The sequence below is a fragment of the Mobula birostris genome, chromosome 21, assembly GCF_030028105.1.
Source record: "Mobula birostris isolate sMobBir1 chromosome 21, sMobBir1.hap1, whole genome shotgun sequence".
NCBI classification, from domain to species: Eukaryota; Metazoa; Chordata; class Chondrichthyes; order Myliobatiformes; family Myliobatidae; genus Mobula; species Mobula birostris.
In genome coordinates, this window is record NC_092390.1 from 60,329,612 (window position 1) to 60,352,194 (window position 22,583).

General features: G+C 39.7%; 1 protein-coding gene across 1 annotated transcript in view; it reads left to right on the forward strand.

The window, feature by feature from the left end:
• Positions 1 to 22,049, forward strand: part of fhip2a (FHF complex subunit HOOK interacting protein 2) — a 78,596-nt gene extending 56,547 nt beyond the window's left edge. Inside the window, exons 11-17 of the mRNA XM_072239589.1 lie at positions 4,905 to 5,074; positions 7,660 to 7,803; positions 9,732 to 9,822; positions 11,584 to 11,727; positions 14,866 to 15,006; positions 16,017 to 16,120; positions 20,425 to 22,049. Coding sequence (XP_072095690.1) covers positions 4,905 to 5,074; positions 7,660 to 7,803; positions 9,732 to 9,822; positions 11,584 to 11,727; positions 14,866 to 15,006; positions 16,017 to 16,120; positions 20,425 to 20,530 — 900 coding nt within the window. The 3' untranslated portion in view covers positions 20,531 to 22,049. The remainder of the gene's footprint in view (positions 1 to 4,904; positions 5,075 to 7,659; positions 7,804 to 9,731; positions 9,823 to 11,583; positions 11,728 to 14,865; positions 15,007 to 16,016; positions 16,121 to 20,424) is intronic.
• The last annotated feature ends 534 nt before the right edge of the window (positions 22,050 to 22,583 follow it).

A 22,583-nucleotide genomic window follows, 5' to 3' on the forward strand; every position in this document is an offset into this window, starting at 1 on the left:
CTTTGCAAAGGTAATTACATTGACTGTCAGTTTATTGTGCTGGATTCCAGTGCTTTAAAAGGGATAGAGAGGGGAAGGGGAGGAGGGTTGGTATTACTAGTCAGGGATACTATTACAGCTACAGAAAGGGTGGGTAATGTAGCAGGGTCCTCTTTTGAGTCAGTATGGGTAGAAGTCAGGAACAGGAAGGGTGCAGTTACTCTACTGGGAGTATTCTATAGGCCCCCTGGTAGCAGCAGAGATACTGAGGAGCAGATTGGGAGGCACATTTTGGAAAGGTGCAAAAATAACAGGGTTATTATCATGGGTGACTTTAACTTCCCTAATATTGATTGGCACCTGATTTGTTCCAATGGTTTAGACAAGGCAGAGTTTGTTAAGTGTGTCCAGGATGGATTCCTGTCACAGTATGTGGACAGGCCGACTGGGAGATTGCCATACTAGATCTAGTATTAGGTAATGAACCGGGTCAGGTCACAGTTCTCTCAGTGGGTGAGCATCAGGGGGACAATGACCACCACTCCCTGGCCTTTAACATTATCATGGAAAAGGATAGAATCAGAGAGGACAGGAAATTTTTTAATTGGGGAAGGGCAAATTATGAGGCTATAAGGCTAGAACTTGCGGGTGTGAATTGGGATGACGTTTTTGCAGGGAAATGTACTAAGGATATGTGGTCAATGTTTAGGGATGTCTTGCAGGATGTTAGGGATAAATTTGTCCTGATGAGGAAGATAAAGAATGGTAGGGTGGAGGAACCATGGGTGACAAGTGAGGTGGGGAATCTAGTCAGGTGGAAGAAGGCAGCATACATGAGGTTTAGGAAGCAAGGATCAGATGGCTGTATTGAGGAATATAGGGTAGCAAGAAAGGAGCTTAAGAAGGGGCTGAGAAGAGCAAGAAGGGGGCATGAGAAGGCCTTGGCGAGTAGGGTAAGGGAAAACCCCAAGGCATTCTTCAATTATGTGAAGAAGAAAAGGATGACAGGAGTGAAGGTAGGACCGATTAGAGATAAAGGTGGGAAGATGTGCCTGGAGACTGTGGAAGTGAGCGAGGTCCTCAATGAATACTTCTCTTCAGTATTCACCAGTGAGAGGGAACTTGATGATGGTGACGACAATTTCAGTGAGGTTGATGTTCTGGAGCATGTTGATATTAAGGGAGAGACGGTGTTGGAGTTGTTAAAATACATTAGGACTGATAAGTCCCTGGGGCCTGACGGAATATTCCCCAGGCTGCTCCACGAGGCAAGGGAAGAGATTGCTGAGCCTCTGGCTAGGATCTTTATGTTCTCGTTGTCCACGGGAATGGTACCGGAGGATTGGAGGGAGGCGAATGTTGTCCCTTTGTTCAAAAAAGGTAGTAGGGATAGTCCGGGTAATTATAGACCAGTGAGCCTTACGTCTGTGGTGGGAAAGCTGTCGGAAAAGATTCTTAGAGATAGGATCTATGGTCATTTAGAGAATCATGGTCCGATCAAGGACAGTCAGCATGGCTTTGTGAAGGGCAGATCGTATCTAACAAGCCTGATAGAGTTATTTGAGGAGGTGGCCAGGCATATAGATGAGGGTAATGCAGTGGATGTGATCTAGATGGATTTTAGTAAGGCATTTGACAAGGTTCCACACGGTAGACTTATTCAGGAAGTCAGAAGGCATGGGATCCAGGGAAATTTGGCCAGGTAGATTCAGAATTGGCTTGCCTGCAGAAAGCAGAGGGTCGTGGTGGAGGGAGTACATTCGGATTGGAGGGTTGGTGACTAGTGGTGTCCCACAAGGATCGGTTCTGGGACCTCTACTTTTCTTGATTTTTATTAACGACCTGGATGTGGGGGTAGAAGGGTGGGTTGGCAAGTTTGCAGATGACACAAAGGACGGTGGTGTTGTAGATAGTGTAGAGGATTGTCAAAGATTGCAGAGAGACATTGATAGGATGTAGAAGTGGGCTGAGAAGTGGCAGATGGAGTTCAACCCGGAGAAATGTGAGGTGTTACACTTTGGAAGGACAAACTCCAAGGCAGAGTACAAAGTAAATGGCAGGATACGTGGAAGTGTGGAGGAGCTGAGGGATCCTGGGGGTACATGTCCACAGATCTCTGAAAGTTGTCTCACAGGTAGATAGGGTAGTTAAGAAAGCTTATGGAGTGTTAGCTTTCGTAAGTCGAGGGATAGAGTTTAAGAGTCGCGATGTAATGATGCAGCTCTGTAAAACTCTGGTTAGGCCACACCTGGAGTACTGTGTCCGGTTCTGGTCACCTCACTATAGGAAGGATGTGGAAGCATTGGAAAGGGTACAGAAGAGATTTACCAGGATGCTGCCTGGTTTAGAGAGTATGCATTATGATCAGAGATTAAGGGAGCTAGGGCTTTACTCTCTGGAGAGGAGGAGGATGAGAAGAGACACGATAGAGGTATACAAGATATTAAGAGGAATAGATAGAGTGGACAGCCAGTGCCTCTTCCCCAGGGCACCACTGCTCAATACAAGAAGACATGGCTTTAAGGTAAGGGGTGGGAAGTTCAAGAGTGATATTAGAGGAAGATTTTTTACTCAGAGAGTGGTTGGTGCGTGGAATACACTGCCTGAGTCAGTGGTGGAGGCAGATACACTCGTGAAATTTAAGAGACTACTGGACAGGTATATGGAGGAATTTAAGGTGGGGGGGGTATATAGGAGGCAGGGTTTAAGGGTCGGCACAACATTGTGGGCTGAAGGGCCTGTACTGTGCTGTACTATTCTATGTTCTATGTTATCCTAAAATCAGTTGGTTAGTGAGGAGAATTGCTGCTTTGAGGTGGTCCCCTGGAATAATATCGACTACCAGGTGGAATAGACTGCAACCAGAGGGAGGGCTTAGGGAAGTGAAGATTGGAAGAGTCAAGGTTGAGGTTTTAGCATTTTAAATAGATCCAGAAAGTAAGTGCAAATGATGATCTTACCAGGTCCAGCAGTACTTTCTTGCCTTTGTTAATTGATTCCCCATAGCTGGTGAAGGTTGTAATTATAATGAGATCTGAACATCTTGGAAATCCACAGTAGTCAGACAGCATCTGCAGAAAGTTTCAGGCTGAGGACACTTTATCAGAACTGGGAAAAGACAAAGCATTTAGAGACATGGAGAGGGATTGAATGGGCAAAATGGTCAGGTCAGGATACCTAGAGGGATAAACTGTTAATGAAGTTAGTTAATAGATTAGTAAAGGCATTTTGCGGGGAGGGGTGGGGAATCAGAAGGGCACATAAAAGCTGTACACTTCAGATCAGAGCTGTGGGAAATGACCAGCAAATCAAACAGTGTTAGTGGAAAGAGGATTATTCAAGTCAGGTCAAGTTTATTGTCATTTCGACCATAAGCTGCTGGTACAGTACACAGTAAAAATGAAACAATGTTCCTCCAGGACCATGGTGCTAGACCTTTAATAAAACAGGTCTGTTCTGATACAGACAGACAAAGTGAATTATCTGAAATGGTTGTACTGAATATTGAGCTCTGAAGTCTCCACTGTGTTTGACTGAAAGATGAAGTACTGTTGCTTAAGGCTGTATTGGGTCTCATTGAAACAATGCAATAAGCCACAGACACATGGGTCATTGTGAGGTGAAGATTCAAAGGTAGAGAGTCAAGAGTGCTGAAATTACCTCTGTGCATTGAACAATAGTTCTCTGTGAAGCAGCCACCATTAGTAATACGCATGATTTCTCCAATGTTAGTACTTGTAATATCCAGTGTTTCCTTGTCTACTGACACTGCCTATTCTGCTGGGCATTTCTGTTGTTTTATATGGCCTCCTTGTTTACTTTCTTTCTAATACCCTCATTATTCTATCAATCAGATGACTTCATTTTGGTCCTACCCTTTCAGACAGATTGGCTTATCTGTCTATCCCTTATTCTCCCAGCAATTTAAAACTAAACATTAACGGTACTGATGAAATATCTTCAATCTTTCTCTTTCTATAGATAGTATTTGGTGTTTTCTTCATTATTTTGTTGTATTTTTGATTTTTGGATTTTCATTTACACTTAATTGTCTTTGATTCTGATGGATGTACTCCTTTTATAATACTTAAGTGGCCAGTCTATGTCCTGTTATGCTGCTAATTGTCCTGTTCACACTCCCAAACAATCACAATTCTGTGGAGTTAAAATTCTCATTATTCTCCTTAAATCTCTGGTGACATTGTTTAACTAACCTTTAAATTACTCATAGAACTGAGAGAGCTGGCAGTTAACTGATCTGATTTCAAGGAAAACTACTACTTTGCTACTGAGATCAATCCCAACTTTTTAAAAAGTCTCCCTAAAAGCTGTCAGATTTGCCTAGATATGTGAGCATTAATCAAAGTATGCAGATATCTGGGACTCTTGAACAAATGTCAAAGTCACAAACTCTGCTGAGATAAGCAACTGTGCTTTGCCCTCTGACTCCTCATGGAGTAGGTTGCCACGTAAACTGGAAGATCTGTCTGCTGAGTGACACATGTTCAGCAGACACTTATTTCAACTGGAAGGAAAGCAAAGTACAGAAATATGAGTAGAAGGTATTTTCCTTCTTTTAAAAAAAGTATTGGAGTAAATATATTTATTTCATAAAGCATCTAGGGCAAGTTGCATACTAACATGGAAAATCAATACCATTGTTGATTGAGTCAAATAAGCTCATAGCCATGCATTTGCTCCAAAGAAAGCAGCTTTGTGCATCTCCTTATCTCTGATGCAGTTGTGCATTTCTAACCAAAGGTTAATGGTATTAAGTTATTAAAATGAATGCGACATTAAACTATCATGTTTGAATTCTTAAAGTATATCATTGCGTGCAAGTCTGTAGCCTTCTGGTCAAATAATTAGTTGTTTGTCAGATAGTATGTAATGGGGTGATTGAAGGTATTTACTATGTCCTACAGATCAGTATAATGACTTTGCGAATGTTTGAGCATCTATTGCAAAAGCCAAATGAGCACATTATTTACAACATGGTGCTGAGGAATTTGGAGGAACGGAACTATGTGGAGAATAAGCCACCTTGCCAAGAAGACAAGGATATAGTTGAGAATGGGCAAATAGCAGGAGCAGTGTGAGTTTTTAATTTCTTTTTATCTAGTTACTAATTTAGTCCTGGTTTACATTAACATTTTTATTGAATGCATTGATGGTGAATGAAATGGAAAGGTCAGTTTATTTCTCCACTGTATTTGTTTTATATGTATATGGTACTTTTAATACCTTCATAATATTTTATGTATCAGTTTTTCTAGATTTCAAAAGATGAAGTATCTATATTTAGCTGGTGGTAATTTGAATGTAGGCGGTTTGCTGCTTCGTTAAATAAATGTGAATTCCTTCATTGGAGTTGAAGTAGGAACAGTACTGTAGTTCAATTCTGTTCTTTCAGCACCGTGGCATTGTATTTGGCCCCACGAAATGCTGCCCTGGATATTGGGAATAAGGCATATTGCTTGGGTCGAAGAGAAAAGGGTTTCAATGGAAAACATGTCCATGGGCTCCTCTTGTGCCAAGTTGAGGCCACCCTCAGATGCAGGAACAACACCTTATATTCATCTGGGTAGCCTCCAACCTGATGGCTTGAATATCAATTTCTCCTTCCAGTAAAGAAATTCCACCTCTCCTCCTCTATTCACCACCCTGACCTTTTACCTCTTCTCACCTTCCTCTCATCCCCTCTCCCCAGGTCTCCTCTTCTTTCCCTTTCTCCTATGGTTCCCTCTCCTCTCCTATCAGGTTTCTTCTGCTCCAGCCCTTGACCTTTCCCACCCATCTGGCTTCATCTGTAACCACCTTCCCCTCCTCTCACCTTTTTATGTTGGCATCTTCTCCCTTCCTTCACTGTCCTGAGGAAAGGTTTCGGCCTGAAACGTTGACGATCTATCAGTTTCGTAGATGCTACTTGATCCTGCTGAGTTCCTCCAGCATTTTGTGTGCTTTGCTATGTATGAAACATTTTTTTACATTCAACCTGAAGCATGTTGTTGGAAGAACTCATCAGCTGTGGAGAGAAACAGGATCAATAATCCTTCATTAAAAGTGAAAACATGTTTTAAGGCGCAGAATGGGAGATGAACAAAGAGAATAAATGTAATACGTTTAACCCAAAGTCTTTGACAATATTCACCTGTATCATATCATAATAATGGATAGACAAAGGAGAATTGGTTGATGTTGTGTATTTGGATTTTCAGAAGGCCTTTGGCAATGTGCCACATGAGGCTATTACAGGGAAGATTCTAGCATGGATAAAGCAGTAGGAGGCAGAGTGGGAATAAAGGAAACCTTTTCTAGTTGGCTGCCAGTGACTGGTGTGTTCGACAGGGGTCTGTGTTGGGACTGATTCTTTTTACATTATATGTTAATGATTTGGATGATGAAATTGATGGCGTTGTTGCAAAGTTTGCAGATGAGACAAAGTTTGGTGGAGGGACAGGTAGTTTTGAGGAAGTAAAGAGGCTACAGAAGGACTTAGATTAGGAGAATGTGCAAAGAAGTGGCAGATGGAATATCATGTTGGGAAGTGTATGGTCATGCACTTTGGTAGAAGTAATGAAAGAACTGGTTATTTTCTAAGTGGAGAAAAGTTACAAAAAAACTGAGGTGGTGCAAAGGGACTTGGGAGTGCTTATGCAGGATTCCCTAAAGATTAATTTGCAGGTTGAGTCTGTGGTGAGGAAAGCAAATGCAATGCTAGCATTCATTTGAAGAGAACTAGAATATAAAAACAAGGATGTAATGTTGAGATTTTATAAAGCACTGGTGAGACCTCACTTGGAATATTATGAGCAATTTTGGGCCCCTTATCTTAGAAAGGATGTGCTAAAACTGGAGAGGGTTCAAAGGAGGTTCATGAAGATGATTGCAGGTGTGAAGATCTTGTCATATGAAGAGCGTTTGATGGCTCTGGACCTGTATTCACTGGAAATCAGAAGAATAAGGTGTGTCCTAATTGAAACATTGAATAGTGAAAGACCTTGATAAAGTGCCTGTCAAAAGGATGTTTCATACGGTGGGAGAGTCTAAGACCAGATGGTACATCCTCAGAATAGGGGGGTGTCCTTTCAGAATGGAGATGAGGAGGAATTTCTTTAGCCAGAGGGAAGTAAATTTATAGAATTTGTTGCCATATTTAAGGCAGAGGTTGATAGATTCTTGATTGGTCAGGGCATGAAGGGATATGAGGAGAAGACAGGAGACTGGGGCTTAGAGGAGAATTGGATCAGCCGTGATGAAACAGTAGAGCAGGCTCAATGGGCCAGAAGGCCTAATTCTGTTCCTACATCTTGTGGTCTTACCTTTTCTCTCCATTGCTCCCTGTTTTTGGGACTTAAAATATGATTGTTTTCTCACTTTTCCAGTTCTAACATTGGGTCATTGATAATATTCTTCTCTCTTCGCAGTTGCTGTCTGGCCTTCTGAGATTTTCCAGCATTTTTTTTTTATGTTACAGATATGAAAGTACTCTTGTAAAGGATGTAAGCCACATTTGAAAGGATATAATCCATTCCAGCAAAGCTGGCTGTTTTTGGTTTAAGTGATCAGAGCATTTGGCTCTCACAAACTCGTGGTTGTCCTTTAATGAAATCTTGAGCATGCTGAGTGTTCATTTATTAGAGATTACGCAGTATTTTTAATCCTGATTCCATTTTACAGTGACTTGGAAGAAGATCCACTTTTTACAGACCTGTCACCTGATAACAGGATGCTGGGCTCCAGCTGGCTGACTGCATCACCACCTCCAACTCCAGAGCACATCAAACCTGACGGGAAAACAGAAGTGCATAAAATTGTAAACAGGTGAGTAGGAAGTTTTAATCGTTTTCCTTTCACACTAAACTCATTATTTATTTACTATTTTCCGGTATGCAGTTAAATTGGAACATTAAATGTTGACAATCTGTTCTTGTGTTCTTTAGTATTTGGGATAGATTCAGAAAATATGCTTGCACAATTTCCATTAACAATATTGGACACCTTTTTTCTACCGGTTCTGTGTGTGAGGAGACTTTAAACATGAATGTCTGAAAACCAAACTTCTTGAGAGTTTTTTGTTGTTAGTACTTTGCACTTGGACATTGGAATGAAATTTTATGCAGTGTATCCCTGTTTCCACTGAATTTAATATCAGTTTTGTGCCAGGGCTGCTGACCTCTTGTCCCACTACTGGGCTTCGTACTGATTACAGAGGCATAGCTTAACTCTTTGAGCTGAAGGGTTGGGTGCACTTGCTATTTGGCTGTCGAGCTGCCCTGTTTCTTTGATAGGGCTTGCTGCCATAAATGGAAATTCTATGCTAAGGTATATGGTTAGCAACTTTGGCTTTTTTCCTTTATGTCCTTTTAAGCTTTTATTTTTATTTAATATTTCATCCTTAAGTTTATATCAACTTTTTTTCAAATGCCTCTGAACATCAGAGGAATTTAGAGGTAAGTAAAAGACCTGTAATAACATTTGCTGTCAAAATGCATTCCATCCAATACATGGGTGAATTTTCAGGGTTTGCCAGTTGAAGACTACTTACCACACATGGACCTTTACACTTTGCAGTGTGCTTCCACAGAGGTTATACTCTCAGGTACCCTCCAAGGAGCTCAATGGATTAGTTCATCTGTCGGGATTGCAGTGGGAAGGGGGGTGGAGGGAAAGGGCACAATACAGAAGCTGGGCCATGCACAGTCCAGCCCCTTCAGATTACTTAGCAGCTTTGAAAGTCAATTATACCTGAGCTGATAACTCAGCTGGCTGTCAAGCTGTGTGCAACATGATGCCATTTTGATCCAGAAAGACCTTAGTTATTTTCCAAATAATTTGGAATCAATGTGTTGAAAATTTTGCCATTTGCAGTCCTCCTCAAACTAAGTATACACTTAACAGACAAAGGCAGACTATCAAACTTTCAACAGCAGAACCATTTGAACAACAGCATAGTAATCCTGCCCTAAAGAGTTCATCAGTAACTCAGTGAAATTTGGCAAATTGGCAAGGAAAGCGAGCATTCCTGTCTTTTTCATAACTGCAGGTCATCACAAAATTCCTTTTAATTGAAGTAACAAAATAGGGCAGCAGCAATTTGTCCATAGTGAAATACAAAATATAGTCATAAGTAAATTGGCATTTCTCAAAGAAATCCACTCAAATGTTGTTAGTGGCACAAATACATTTTCTGAATATAAACATACTGGGGTGTCACAGTAGAGTCACAGCCCAACGCTATTACCGCTCATGGCATGAGAGTTCAGATTTCAGTTCTGGTGTCCTCTGTAAGCTAGTTTGTATGTTTCTTCCCATGTGTGCGTGGGCTTCCTCAAGGTGCTCCGGTTTCTTCCCACAGCCCGAAGACATACCAGTTAGTAGGCTAATTGGTCATTGTAAATTATCCTGTGATTAGTTTAGGGTTAAGTCAGTGGGTTACTAGCTGGCATGGCTCGAAGGGCTGGAAGAGCCTGTCCTGTGTTGTATCTCTAAGTAAATAAAAATAACTAAATAATTCCTATACTCAGCATCATTGTTGTAATTTCATGTTACTGAGAAATTAGATGCTGTCTTGGGAATTCAAGTTTCAAGGAATTTAACCAAACTTCTAAGTATAAATTGGAAGGACTGTAACTTTAATATGAAAGAGCTGATCATGAATTATATTTCAGGTACAGTACTTGCAAAATATACATTGATTTGATTCATAATCATAAGTAACAATTCTTTTCAAAATTTATTCGATATTTCAGTTTTCTCTGTCTTGTTCCTGATGAAGCAAAGTCGTCTTACTATGTTGAAGGTACTGGATATGATACCTACCTCAGAGATGCACATAGGCAGGTAAGGGCTAATCTTACAACATAGGTAGTAAGTTTCCATATTTGTGTTGACAATGTCTTTTATTTCTTCTCTGCATTTTGATTCCATGCATTTTGCTGTCCTGTTCTACCACTGAAATCTGTCTGTGGATAAATTAGAATTTTCTGTATAGTAAAACTTCAATCAGAATTTTACGGAAGCTCTCCAAGTACGCAGGACTGGTCAGCAACTGTCAGCAGGCTGGATGGAGAACGCAGTACCACCGATGCGGCAGAGAGGGCCTCAAGATGGCTGTGGCTCAAAATAGGGGAGCCATGGAGTCATAAGTAGCTAGCCATCTGGACACAAACTGGGGTCTGATCAGCCCCGGCTGGGTCACCTGGAGGAGGTTGTATGATGTTGAAAGACCCGAAACACCTGATGATTCCAGGAACATCACTGAAGATGTGTCCAGAAGCATCAGTAGATGTATGTACACAATGCAGCAAAGAAAGCAGCATTTGGACTCGGCATCTGGAGATTCCCAAAGATCTTTCTACTGGATGCTCATCCTTCTTTCTGGCTGTTGGTTCAGGATGAATTTTATGGTGCACTAATTTGATATCTCAGTGACCATGAGCTGACCTTCTAATTCTCTATATAGTTCACCACCCAGCCTGTTCTTGTCACTCTCCGAAATATTACCAGTCTCTGCTTCAGCTGTGTCCAAGTTGATGATTGCTACCCTATTATACACCTTCATATTCAATATATCTTTAATCACAGCATTACCTAGCACCACCTATATTACCTCTGCCACTGAACTTATTTAGCTCCACATCTTGGTACCACTGATTTCTCTCACATTCTGAAACATTTCTGCATTGTTTAAAGTCTGAAGTATTATTAAAGTTTCAAGTCCTGTTAAGGTGGAAGTTTGTGATTCCCAATGAAAAGTAGCTTTAGACTTTCTGGTGCAGTATAATAACATCTTAAATGCAGAACAAAATGTGAGCCCCATAGCTTTGTAGGGATGGTAACTACCTTCATGCAAGTATCAGCTGTTCTTCCTGTAGTTTTTAAAAGCACTGAAGCAGACACTATATTTTTTGAGCAACACTCACAACACGCTGGAGGAACTCAGCAGGTCGGGCAGCATCCTTGGAAACGGTGAGTCGAGATTGAAGAGGGAAGGGGCAGAGGCCCTATAAAGAAGGTGGGGGAGGGTTGGAAGGTTGAAAGGTTCCAACCCTCCCCCACCTTCTTTGTAGGGCCTCTGCCCCTTCCCTCTTCAGTCCTGACAAAGGGTTCTGGCCCGAGCCGTCGAGTCATCGTTTCCACAGATGCTGCCCGACCTGCTGAGTTCCTCCAGCATGTTGTGAGTGTTGCTTTGATCCCAGCGTCTGCAGATTATCTTGTGTTTACTATATTTTTTGAACTGTTTTCTGAGTCTTCATCCTAACAATACTAATTGCTGATTTTAAAATGAAAGGAAATTATTCCTGAATGTGAAGGCGTTAAATATCAGCCAGCTCAATAATAGATGATGTTGTAAGAATGTGATTGGTTTTACATAGTTTGAGATCACTTTATTCTTTTGAAGATTCTTTATGAGCAATGTCATAAATATATGAAAATATAATTTGACTTCTAATTCATCTGAGAATTTTACCATCAAAATAATTTAATACAAGGTATAAGGTGCCACGATGGGCTGCTTTCTTCCATCACTGACAGGAGGAAGAATTAGTTAATTAATTGGTTTTCTTTGCTTGAGTTAATTAATACTGATTTCATTAACAGTTCCGGGATTGTTGTGGTAACTGTATGAGGTGGGACTGGCCAGGAACACCCAAACCGTTGGAGAAATGTAACCTGGAGTCTCCTTTCTATGAGGGACATTTTCTAAAAGTATTATTTGATCGAATGGGCAGGATACTTGATCAGGTACTGTGAAATAATTGAAATTATTATCACTGTTTATTAGAGAAAAGAAGGCATTGTAATATTTGGGTTCTGTTTGCACACTCCAGAACTTAGAAAGAGAACTGATTGTGTTTGAAATTAAAGTGACAGCCTGCCATCGAAGGGGTTTTATTATTGCGGTCTTCTGCTGATAGAATAGACCAAATTCATCCCAGTATGCAAAATAACAAATTACTCTTCCTTGGTATTGAAAGAGTTTCAGTGTGGAGCTTTTATTACTGTACCACAAAATGCCCTGTGATACATTTACTGAAACAATTCCATTTATAATTTGTGTTGGTAAATTGCTGCTACATCTGAACGATCAATAATTAGACCAAAAGATATCAGAGCAAAATTAGGCCATTTGGCGCATCGAGACTTTTCCACCAGTCAGTCATGGCTGATCCTTTTTTTTTACCCCCCTCGTCAGCCCCACTGCCAGGCCTCTCCCTGTAACCTTTGATGCCGTGGCCAATCAAGAACCTATCTCTACCTTAAGTACACAACGACCTGGCCTTCACAGCTGGCCTGTGATAACAAATTCCACAAATTCACCACCCTCTGGCTAAAGAGATTTCTCCGCATCTCTGTTTTAAATGGACGCCCCTCTTTCCTGAGGTTGCATCCTCTTGTCCTAGACTCCCTTGCCATGGGAAGCAGGGAGACTCCCCTGCCATGGGAAGCATCCTTTCCACATCTACTCTGTCTAGGCCTTTCAGCATTCAAAAGGTTTCAGTGAGTTCCCCCCGCCCCCCCCCATCCTTCTGGTACAGCTGGTACAGGCTCAGAGCCATCAAACATTCCTCACATGATAACCCTTTCATTCCTGGAATCATCCTTGTGAACCTGTTCTGAACCCTCTCCAATGGCCGCACATCTTTTCTTAAATGAGGAGCCCAAAACTGTTAACAATACTCAAGGTGAGGCCTTAATTAAAGCTGAATAAAATAAACATGAACATTAAAAAGAGCAATGGACTAAGTCTCACAGCTCCACAAATCTGGTTCACTCAAGAGTAAAATCATGGTACAAGATTTCCCTGGATTCACTTTCCTCTGTCGCCATTTCTTTTGGTTCCTTTGGTGTCAGAAAATGAGATGGTTTCAGTCCACACTCAACATCTGCAGCCCAATGCAGTACAAAGTTTGAATGATTCACAATCCTCTGTGGAAAAAATATTTCCCTCATAAGTGGGTGATTATGTTTTAATGATTTAGACTTATATTTGAATCAAGGGTTCCCAACCTTTTTTATGCCATAGGCTGCAACCATTAACCGAGGGGGACAGTGGACACCAGGTTGGGAACCCCTGACCTTCGATGGATTATAAAGATATTTGTGAATGGCACAAAAAAAATCACTATGTGGTTGACAATGAGGAAAACTTAGATTGCATTGGGTATCTAAAAACTAAAGAAAAATGGTAAATGAAATTCAGCTTGGCAATGAGTGAGGTGCTGGATTTAAGGAGTTGTAGCGGGAAAAATGCACGATAGGAAGATACTGAGGGATAAAGTTGGACAAAGGGACTTTGTGGAGTGTAGATCTACAGATCTTCAAACATAGAACAGGTCAGTAAGATGGTTAAACAGGCGCACAGCACTTTTTTAGCTGAGGCTTAAGAGTAGAAATGTAGTTAGGTCACAAGGTGATCTGTCATGTGTAATTCTAGTCACCATGTAACAGGAAATATGTGATTACTTTGGAGAAAATGCAGAGAAGATTATTAAAGGTGGTGCCAGAACTTGCAAATTTTATTTGTGAGGTAAGATTGGAACAGGGGAGACTGATTGAGCATTTGAGGTACATGAAATGACAAGGGGTTTAATTGGGTACTGTAATAGAATGTTCAAAAACCTAGAAGGGATAGATTGAAGTGATTGGTGCAAAGGTTAGACGGAAATGAGGAAAACATTTTTCGGTCAGGTAGTGATAAGTGTCTGAGGTACAAGCTCCTCGCTTTTCAAAAGTTCTTGAATGTGTACTTGGAGCCATTGTTTTAGGGTTATAAGGCTATTGCTGGAAAGATTAAGTAGCCGAAGTAACCCTTATTTTTTGCCTGCATGAACATGATGAGCCATAAACCAACTTCCTGTGTTGTAAATTTTGTGATCACTTGACTCCTCCTTGAGCTGCATGTTAGCTGACAGCAGTTTTCAATCAAGGCTGAATAACACCATATCCCAGTTTCTAACTAGTTCAGAAGATTTCTATTATATGAAAAGAATAGCTAATTTAGCATCTGCCAGCATAATATGCTCTCCCCATTTACTTTTTTTTACAATCTCTTGTTGAGCTCTTAACATTTTAATTTTTCATCCATCTTTGTATTGTCTGCAAAATGGATAACATGAATTGATTGCACTCAGTATTTCAACTGTGTTCCAGAAATGTGGCAGGTTTTCTTAGCTTAATGATAAAAGTTACTTAACCAATCCATTTGACATGTTGGTGTTTCAATGAGTTGGTAGGACAACTGAAACTTGGGAAGATTTAAAATATGCTTCCTTTCATATCTGTCAGTTCTCATCAAGGTGAAGACTTCAGTACTAGAAATGTCATAGTTACTACTTTATATTCAGTGAAAGCATTTAATTAGTTTAAAGTTGAATGCAATTTAGATTAAATGCAAATTGCCCTTGCTTTTAAAAACCTAACAAGAGAATCAGCACAATGTTTTAATTTCAGCAACTGAATAACTGTACACTTGCTTTGAGATTAGAGTTATTCCAAATGAGATTACCCTTCAAGGCATTTCTGAGATATGGCTAAAAACAATTCAAAATCATTAGAAAATTAGATAAGCCAATTTTTTTTTAAAAACTTGGTATTGTTTTGTTGGTGTGACATCATTTTAGGATACCGGATCAAGATTATAATAATTTTGTTTTGTTTCTAAATTCTGCAAAATATGCTCAAGGAAAATTTTTCATTGGAGTGCCAATGAAAAGCTGATGTTAATAGATAACAATTTATTCTTGTGTGCCATTTTTCAGTTAAGGCCTCCATGATTAATGCATGTGACCTTGTACCTGAAAACATATTGTGTTATTTGAAATAATGTTTTTCTTGTTATTTATACACATACATACTTGAAAATTTCTGTTCCCTTTCCAGCCATATGATGTGAATTTGCAAGTGACCTCTGTGCTGTCAAAGTTGTCTTTATTTCCTCACCCGCACATACATGAATATTTATTGGATCCTTATATTAACCTGGCTCCCAACTGCAGGTCTTTGTTTTCTGTTATTGTAAGGGTAAGTGCATATCTACACACTTAGTCTTTCATATTATTAGATCTGAAAATTAAGCACATTTATTTGAACCAAATTGCTTTTTGTAATGGTTACAAAGTTTTTTTAAAATAAATGTGTAATACAGTGGATTCTGATTAATTGGGCCATTGGTTAACCTAACAGCTGCTTATTTGGGTCAACTCTTAAAGGAACTAAATCGAGAAAATAGCCGGATTCCCTTCATTTATTTGGGACACTATGCCACCTAATAGGGACAGGAGCCTTGTCGAACAGTTTCTAACTAGCACCAGTACACTTGTGTGGCTGTTAGACACTGTATTGTGCTTAGAGTGATCAGTTCTTAAATAACATCAGTTATGTGTGTTTGTGTACTAAAAGCAGCGTTTTACTCACTGATAGTTGATGAGAAATAAGCAGTAAGATGATTCAGAACCGTTTTGCTCACTGTGGTTTCAAGCATTCAGGCTTGAAGATGCCAGAAACAGCTGGGAGTGAAAATGAACTGATTTCACTATTTCAACAAGTTACAAAGAATTTGAAGGTATTTTGAATGTTACGATGAAAATGAAGATTTGAGGGATGCAAATATCTAAAGCATTGTATGAAGCTAGTCCATTATCTGTACTAGGTGTGTCCACTGATCTGTTCAATTACAGTCAATCATAAGAACATGGCAGATGAATTCCTCCATTGATAACTGTTTGGAACCAATACACAGTTTTATAGTACAGTAGAGGTATTGGTAGTGTTCTCATTTGTATTTATTTGAATATATAAATTGTTATGGTTAAATGGTAGTCTTGTCCTTGTTTATACCTTTTAACTATTTCCATGAAACTTCAGTTAATTGGGGCAGCTGCTTAATTAAACCAAAATGTACTGGTCCCGGTGTAAACCAATTAACCAGAATCCACTGTAGATGTTTACATTCATATTTAATTAAAATGACAGTTAATTGTATGGTTGAAACACTAATGGCATTATACAAAATTATTACTAAAATTTTCTAGGTGGTTGGAGACTTAATGTTGAGAATACAACGCATCCCAGACTTCACACCGAAGCTTTTACTTGTCCGAAAACGTTTGCTAGGTTTTGAACAAGATGGGCCCATGTAAGTTCAAATCAGTTGTTTTTTCCAGATTCCCCATCATAATAAGTAAGTAATGATATAATTGACGTGGGCAAAGTATTAGATGTCCCGGATTTTTACAAGCCCTTTTACTGAGTTTGTATGGTAGACTTGTCCTGAAGGTTAAAATACATGGGATTCAGGATGAGGAACAAATGAGACACAAAATTGGCTTGGTTGTAGGAGGCAGAGGGTGGTAGTGGAGATTTGATTTCCAGATTGGAGATCTGGGATCACAGGGATTATTGCTGGTGTTGTCATGTATATTAATGATTTGGATGGGAGTGTGATTAGTAAGTTTGCGTATGACACCAAAATTGGTGGCATAGTGGGCAGTGAAGGAGGTGTCCAGGGTTACAATAGGATAGTGCTCAACTGGAAAATTAGGTAAGGGAATGTCACTTATTTACTTGCTGCCCACTACGCCAGTGGCTTTTAAGATAGCAGTGAAAGCCCTCCATCTCCATCACACAGATATAGAAGGATTCTTCATTGTTGTGTACGTAACAATTTTTCCTGTCAGGGATGTTAGCCCTGAGCTGAAACCCCAAACCTGGAGAACTGGTGGACCACTCTTAGTCTGACCCATACCCTTTAACTTGTTTAGCATAATGACTCTATCGGAAGTCAAAACACAAGGTCCTGACTCCAGCCAACATAGCTCCCCAGGCCATTGAGGCAGGCAAGTCTCCAAACCCTGCGACAAGGTTGTGCTCCTCTAGAAGCAAGGGGGTGTTAGATAACATTTAATGGATACATGTGAGGTTAAACCAGGGCAGGATATACACAGTGAATGGTAGGATCCTGTGTGTGGTATTGAACAAAGAGATCTTGGAGAACAAGTACACAGTTCCTCAAAGTGCCATCCCAGGTGAACAACGAAGGCCTTATCACATGCTTGCGTACAGTTCTGGTTGCCACTCGATAAGAGTGGTGTAATTAGACACCAACAGAATCAACAAACTCATTCGTAAGGCCAGTGATGTTGTGGGGATGGAACTGGACTCTCTGACGATGGTGTCTGAAAAGAGGATGCTGTCCAAGTTGCATGCCATCTTGGATAATGTCTCCCATCCACTACATAACGTACTGGGTGGGCACAGGAGTACATTCAGCCAGAGACTCGTTCCACCGAGATGCAACACAGAGCGTCATAGGAAGTCATTCCTGCCTGTGGCCATCAAACTCCTCCCTTGGAGGGTCAGACACCCTGAGCCAATAGGCTGGTCCTGGACTTATTTCCTGGCATAATTTACATATTACTGTTTAACTATTTATGGTTTATGGTTTTATTACTGTAACGAAAACCAATTTCCCCCGGGATCAATAAAGTATGACTATAAAACGAGAGAAGCGTTCAGGAAAGATTCAAAAGGATATTGCATAGATTGGAGTGCTTCAATTGTAAGGAGAGATCAAATAGGCTGGAGCAAAGGAAGTGAAAGATCCCAAGAAATCAGTACATACAATCAGTTATAGGTAGATGGTCAGTGTCCGTTTCCCATCTTAGGGCGTATAAAACCAGAGGGCACGGTTTTAAGATGAGAGGCTGGATGTTCAGAGGGTGAAGTTTCTCAGAGAAATGGTGGTTGGTATCTGGAATGAGATGTCGGAGGATATGGAGGAGGCAGGACAGTAACAACACATCTGGACAGATACTTGAACAGGGCATAAAGAGCTGTGGAATAAGTGGAGGCAAATGGGGTTAATATTTAAGCATAATAGTCAGCATGGAACAGGGGTTCCCAACCCGGGGGTCTACAAAACCCTTGGTTTTTGTAGGGGTTCAGGGCCATTTCCAAGCTGCACAACTCCCCCCACCAGCACTCACCTTCAGAATTCTTTCTCTCATCTTTGTCGATTACCTTGTGTGATTTCAACCTGAAAGCATACATCTTTAAGCCATTAAAAAAAATATTGATACCTGTGCTGATAACTTTAAGCAAGCACTCATATCCCTCAGAATTTGAATATTGTACAAATTAAAATTAGTCTTGCATATAAATTCATATGTCACAAAGAGTTGGAATTGTGCATCATGCACACCAAATTTGTCTATTTTACATTATTCTTCTAAGTTATCTAAAATGTAAATTTATACTGAGATTTGCAGAATGTACATTTAGTCAGTAACAGATTTTCACTTTCGGCTCACCTCTTATCTTTATTTGCGCCTTATCAAATCTCTTTAAAAGGCATGTTAGCCAACAGGCACTTTGTAATTAAACATTGCATGTTCTAGTAATCTGCAGGGAACTGGATTGGGCTGGTCCTGATGTTTACCTTACATTCACCTCTCAAGGTCATGCATGACTTCTGTGCCCAGGATATTCAGTATCCTAGCAGTCATGACCACGGATATTTGGCAAAGTGGAGCAATCCACAACCTCATCCCACACAGTCCTCTGGTGTATCAGAAGACCTTATCCATTGTTTTGAAATGTTTCTGATGATTAGAAACTGCTCAAAAGTTAATATTTTAAAACATAAATAAAAGAATTGCTATAAAATTATTTAAACCATAATTAACAAGTGAATTCATTGAAAAGATTGATATATTGGTCCATAGCCTCCTCTTGTGCCAAAATGAGGTCAACCTCGGTGGAGGAGCAATAACTTATATTCCGTCTGGATAACCTCCAACCCAAGGGCATGAATATTGACTTTTCCTTCTGGTAAAAAAAATTCTCTGTGTCCCCTCTTCTTCCATTCCCCACTCTGGCTTCTTACCTCTTCTCACCTACCTATCACGTTCCCCTGGGTCCCCTTCTTCCCTTTCTCCTATGGTCTATTCTCCTCTTCTATCAGATTCCCTCTTCTCCAGCCCTTTATCTTTTCAACCCACCTGGCTTCTAGTTATCCTCCTTCCCCTCCCCCCCCCCCCACCTTTTTATTCTGGCGTCTTCCCCCTTCCTTTCCAGTCCTGAAGAAAGGTCTTGCCCGAAATGTCGACTGTATCCCTCTCCATTGATGCTGCCTGGCCTGCTGAGTTCCTCCAGCATTTTGTGTGTGTTTCTTTACCAAGTCATTTTGATTGTCCTTTGAAAATTGTTACATTATCATCTAATGCAAAAGGCTGAATCTTAATTTCCAAATGGAGCTATTTTAGAGATCAAATTGCAAAAAAATCTGGGACCAGAACAAAACATCCTGTAATTTTAGGTGGGGATAGGACTATGGGCTGTAATTAAACAACTCAAGGAGAGGGAGCATTAAAGAGTTATAGTAGAGCAACTTGACTTAATTTTAGGATGTGTTATTTCAATTGTACAACCCAGCTTTGAGAAAGTTGAGGTATTCAGGCATCAACTTCTGGAAATACATGAATGACTTGGATGAAAGGACTGTTTGCGAGATTTGCTGGTGACAAAAAGATAGGTAGAGAAAACTGTCATGAATAGGATATCAGGCTTCTAGAAAGGGGTGCCGACTGGTTCAGTGAGTAGTCAACAATCTAGCAAATGGACGATAACCTTGTAGAACCTTGGCACGAAAAGCCAAAGAGAACAATGTCAAAATAGTGATAGTTTGCTGATCTCCGAGATGCAAAAGAATTAGATGTCCTGCACTATTCAGTCAAGGATAGGTTGCAGGTGCAGCAGTTAAGTAAAAAAGCTAACGTAATGTTATTATTTCTTAGAGGAATTGAGGACGACAATTGTGAGTTATACTTCACTTATAAAGAGTATTGTTGATGCCCCATCTCGAATTTTGGTCTCCTTATTAAGGCAGTTCACTGGAATCTGTGGATTGTCTTATGATTTGTATGTGCTGCACTTTGGAAGAGGAGAGATGCTTCTCTGAAATGTGCAAGATCATGAAGGGTCTTTTCAAGATTGATGTGGAGAGAATGTTTCATCTTTTGGTGCAACCTAGAGCTAGGAATCACTGTACTTTTTTTAAAGAATGCCCCTGTGAGATGGAAATTTTTGTGAAATGTTTCTCTCAATTGATTATGATTTGTGGAAGAGAATTTTATAATATTTTTAGGATAGAAGTTGGATTCATGATAAGTGAGTGTAGTGGCGGGGGGGGGTGGTAGTTGCTGAAATTTTACTCAGAGAAGATGGGAGTTTAGATAGCAAGTGGAGTTTTGCCGGTTTGAAAGCTGACTGGTTGACATGTTTTCTGATTAATACTTTCCAATTCAGAGATGTTCACTGCTGCATATATTCAATATTAAATTTCATTTTAGCAACGATCAGGATTTTACTTGTTTACCTGTAAATGGAGCGATTTTATCTGAATTTCTCAAAACTCATTTCTTTCATCTTTTCTTCATACAGCATAGATCATATGACCTTGCTGGAAGGTGTGATTGTTTTGGAAGAATTCTGCAAAGAATTAGCTGCAATAGCATTTGTTAAATTCCACGCTTCCACTGCAACTTAATTTGCTGACTGGTTTCCACACAGGAGCATCCCATTACCACTTCAGTCTTACTGGTCAGCTTCCATAATAAAACAAGTTTTTGGAATAACACGGACTGCTGTGACTGCTAGCTGTGGTGTGCTGCCCATCACTGTTTTAGATATGGATGGAAAAAAGGGAAAGATGTGCAAAAAATGGAGCAATTTGATACAGTTATCTGAAAAGCTGAGAGGTTGGGTCTGAAAGGAAACCACTTCCTTATGATAGTCACTTTGCCTTGCAGGTGACTTGACTGCAGTATTGGACAGATGTTGATTTACTGATACAACAACAGTCTCAATGTTGTGTATACTGAGTTTTACAGTGGGGCTGGTTGTGTCTCTACTGTCCCTTTTAAAATCATGATACATTCTCTTACTGTTCTCAACACTTGGGAATAGATTGGGCAGAGGTCAATAATAGAAATGTTTATCAGTATTTTATCAGATGATTATTTAAGTAAAGAAAGTTGGAATGCTGATTTGAAATTATTGTATATTGTGCCTTTGAAAAGGGCAGCATTAAGTGTTAAGTCGTGTTTATCTTTTGTCACTCTGTTCTCTTTCACCTCAACACTTTCAGATAGTCTGGAAACTATAGCCATGTCGCTAATGGCCTTCTGTCCGTTCCAAGCCTAAGCCTTTGTGCTCATCCCAGGGAATGGTCTGCATCTGTAGATGAAAAGTCTAAGTTTAAGTATTGTATACTTGCACAGTTGGAGAGGGTGATTTTTGTGTTTATGACTAATGCTCCATTTTTATTTGTTCACTATTAACAAGTACTCGGCAAAGCTTTAATGCTACATTGATCTGAATATAACAATGCCACCCAGTATTAATAAATCATTTAAAACAGTTATCATTAACTCTAAACAGCAATACGGAACAATAACTAGTAGATGTCTATAAAGTAGTATGTCCTACTTACTTTGAAAGTAAGTTGAAATGGTTAATATAATTCACATTGGATACCCAATATGATATGGTGTCATTGTGCAATAACCCTTTAAAAGTGGTTCATAACAAGGTTTTGTTATAAATTACATGTTACCAAATAATTGTTCTGTATTTGAGGATTTTTTTTTGAAATTATTATTTGTGATATATCATTTCTGTTTTCATTTTAATACTGAATATTGACATTTCACAGATCTGAACTTCTTTTCTGGATAGTAGCATTGAATTTTCTTAAGGGAGTACTAGTTTTTAGTAAACATTAGATATGTTTCTGCTTCTGTAAATAACTGGTATTTGGAATGTATTTGGTGTATAGAAACCAAATATTTTGAGACTTCATCACATTCAATATCGGTCTTCCTTTTTCTTGTCATGCGTGCAATATCAAAGCTGTATTGCCTTACATGCAGCTTAAATGCAACACTTTTTTCATATATAAGAAGGTCTTATATATTGATCTGTGCTTGCTTCTAGTGTCACTGTTGTATATGGTAAATGGGTTCATAAACTGCCTAATTTACATTAAAAATTCATTTATAATTTTCCTATTGAATGAATTCTCTTTATAGCACATTATTTTGGTATGTTATACTATTGGGACTTATTTCAGATGAATTTTAATTTTGGGTCTCAAGTGCAAGTTTATTGTTAGCATGGTTTTTATTGTTTACATTTTGTTTAGCTATGACAGAAATTCTGATCAAAACTCATCATTTAGAACATGGAACAAAGAACAGTTAAGCACAGGAACCAGCCATTGGCCCCACAAGGTTGTGCTGAACCAGCTAAAAAACAAATCAAAAAACACTCAAACACTCGTCCCTTCTACCTACACCATGTCCACCATCTTTTTTACATCCATGTGCTTATCCAAACGTCTCTTAAAAGCCTTTAATGTGTTTGCCTTTACCACCATACCAGGCACGCACCATTCTCTGTGTAAAAAATAACTTACCCCTCACATCCCCTATGAACCTATCCCCCTCACCTTCAATACATGCCCTGTGGGAAACAGATACTCACTTATCTTTTCAACTGATGCTGACTGACCTGCTGAGTTCCTCCAGTGCATTGTGAGT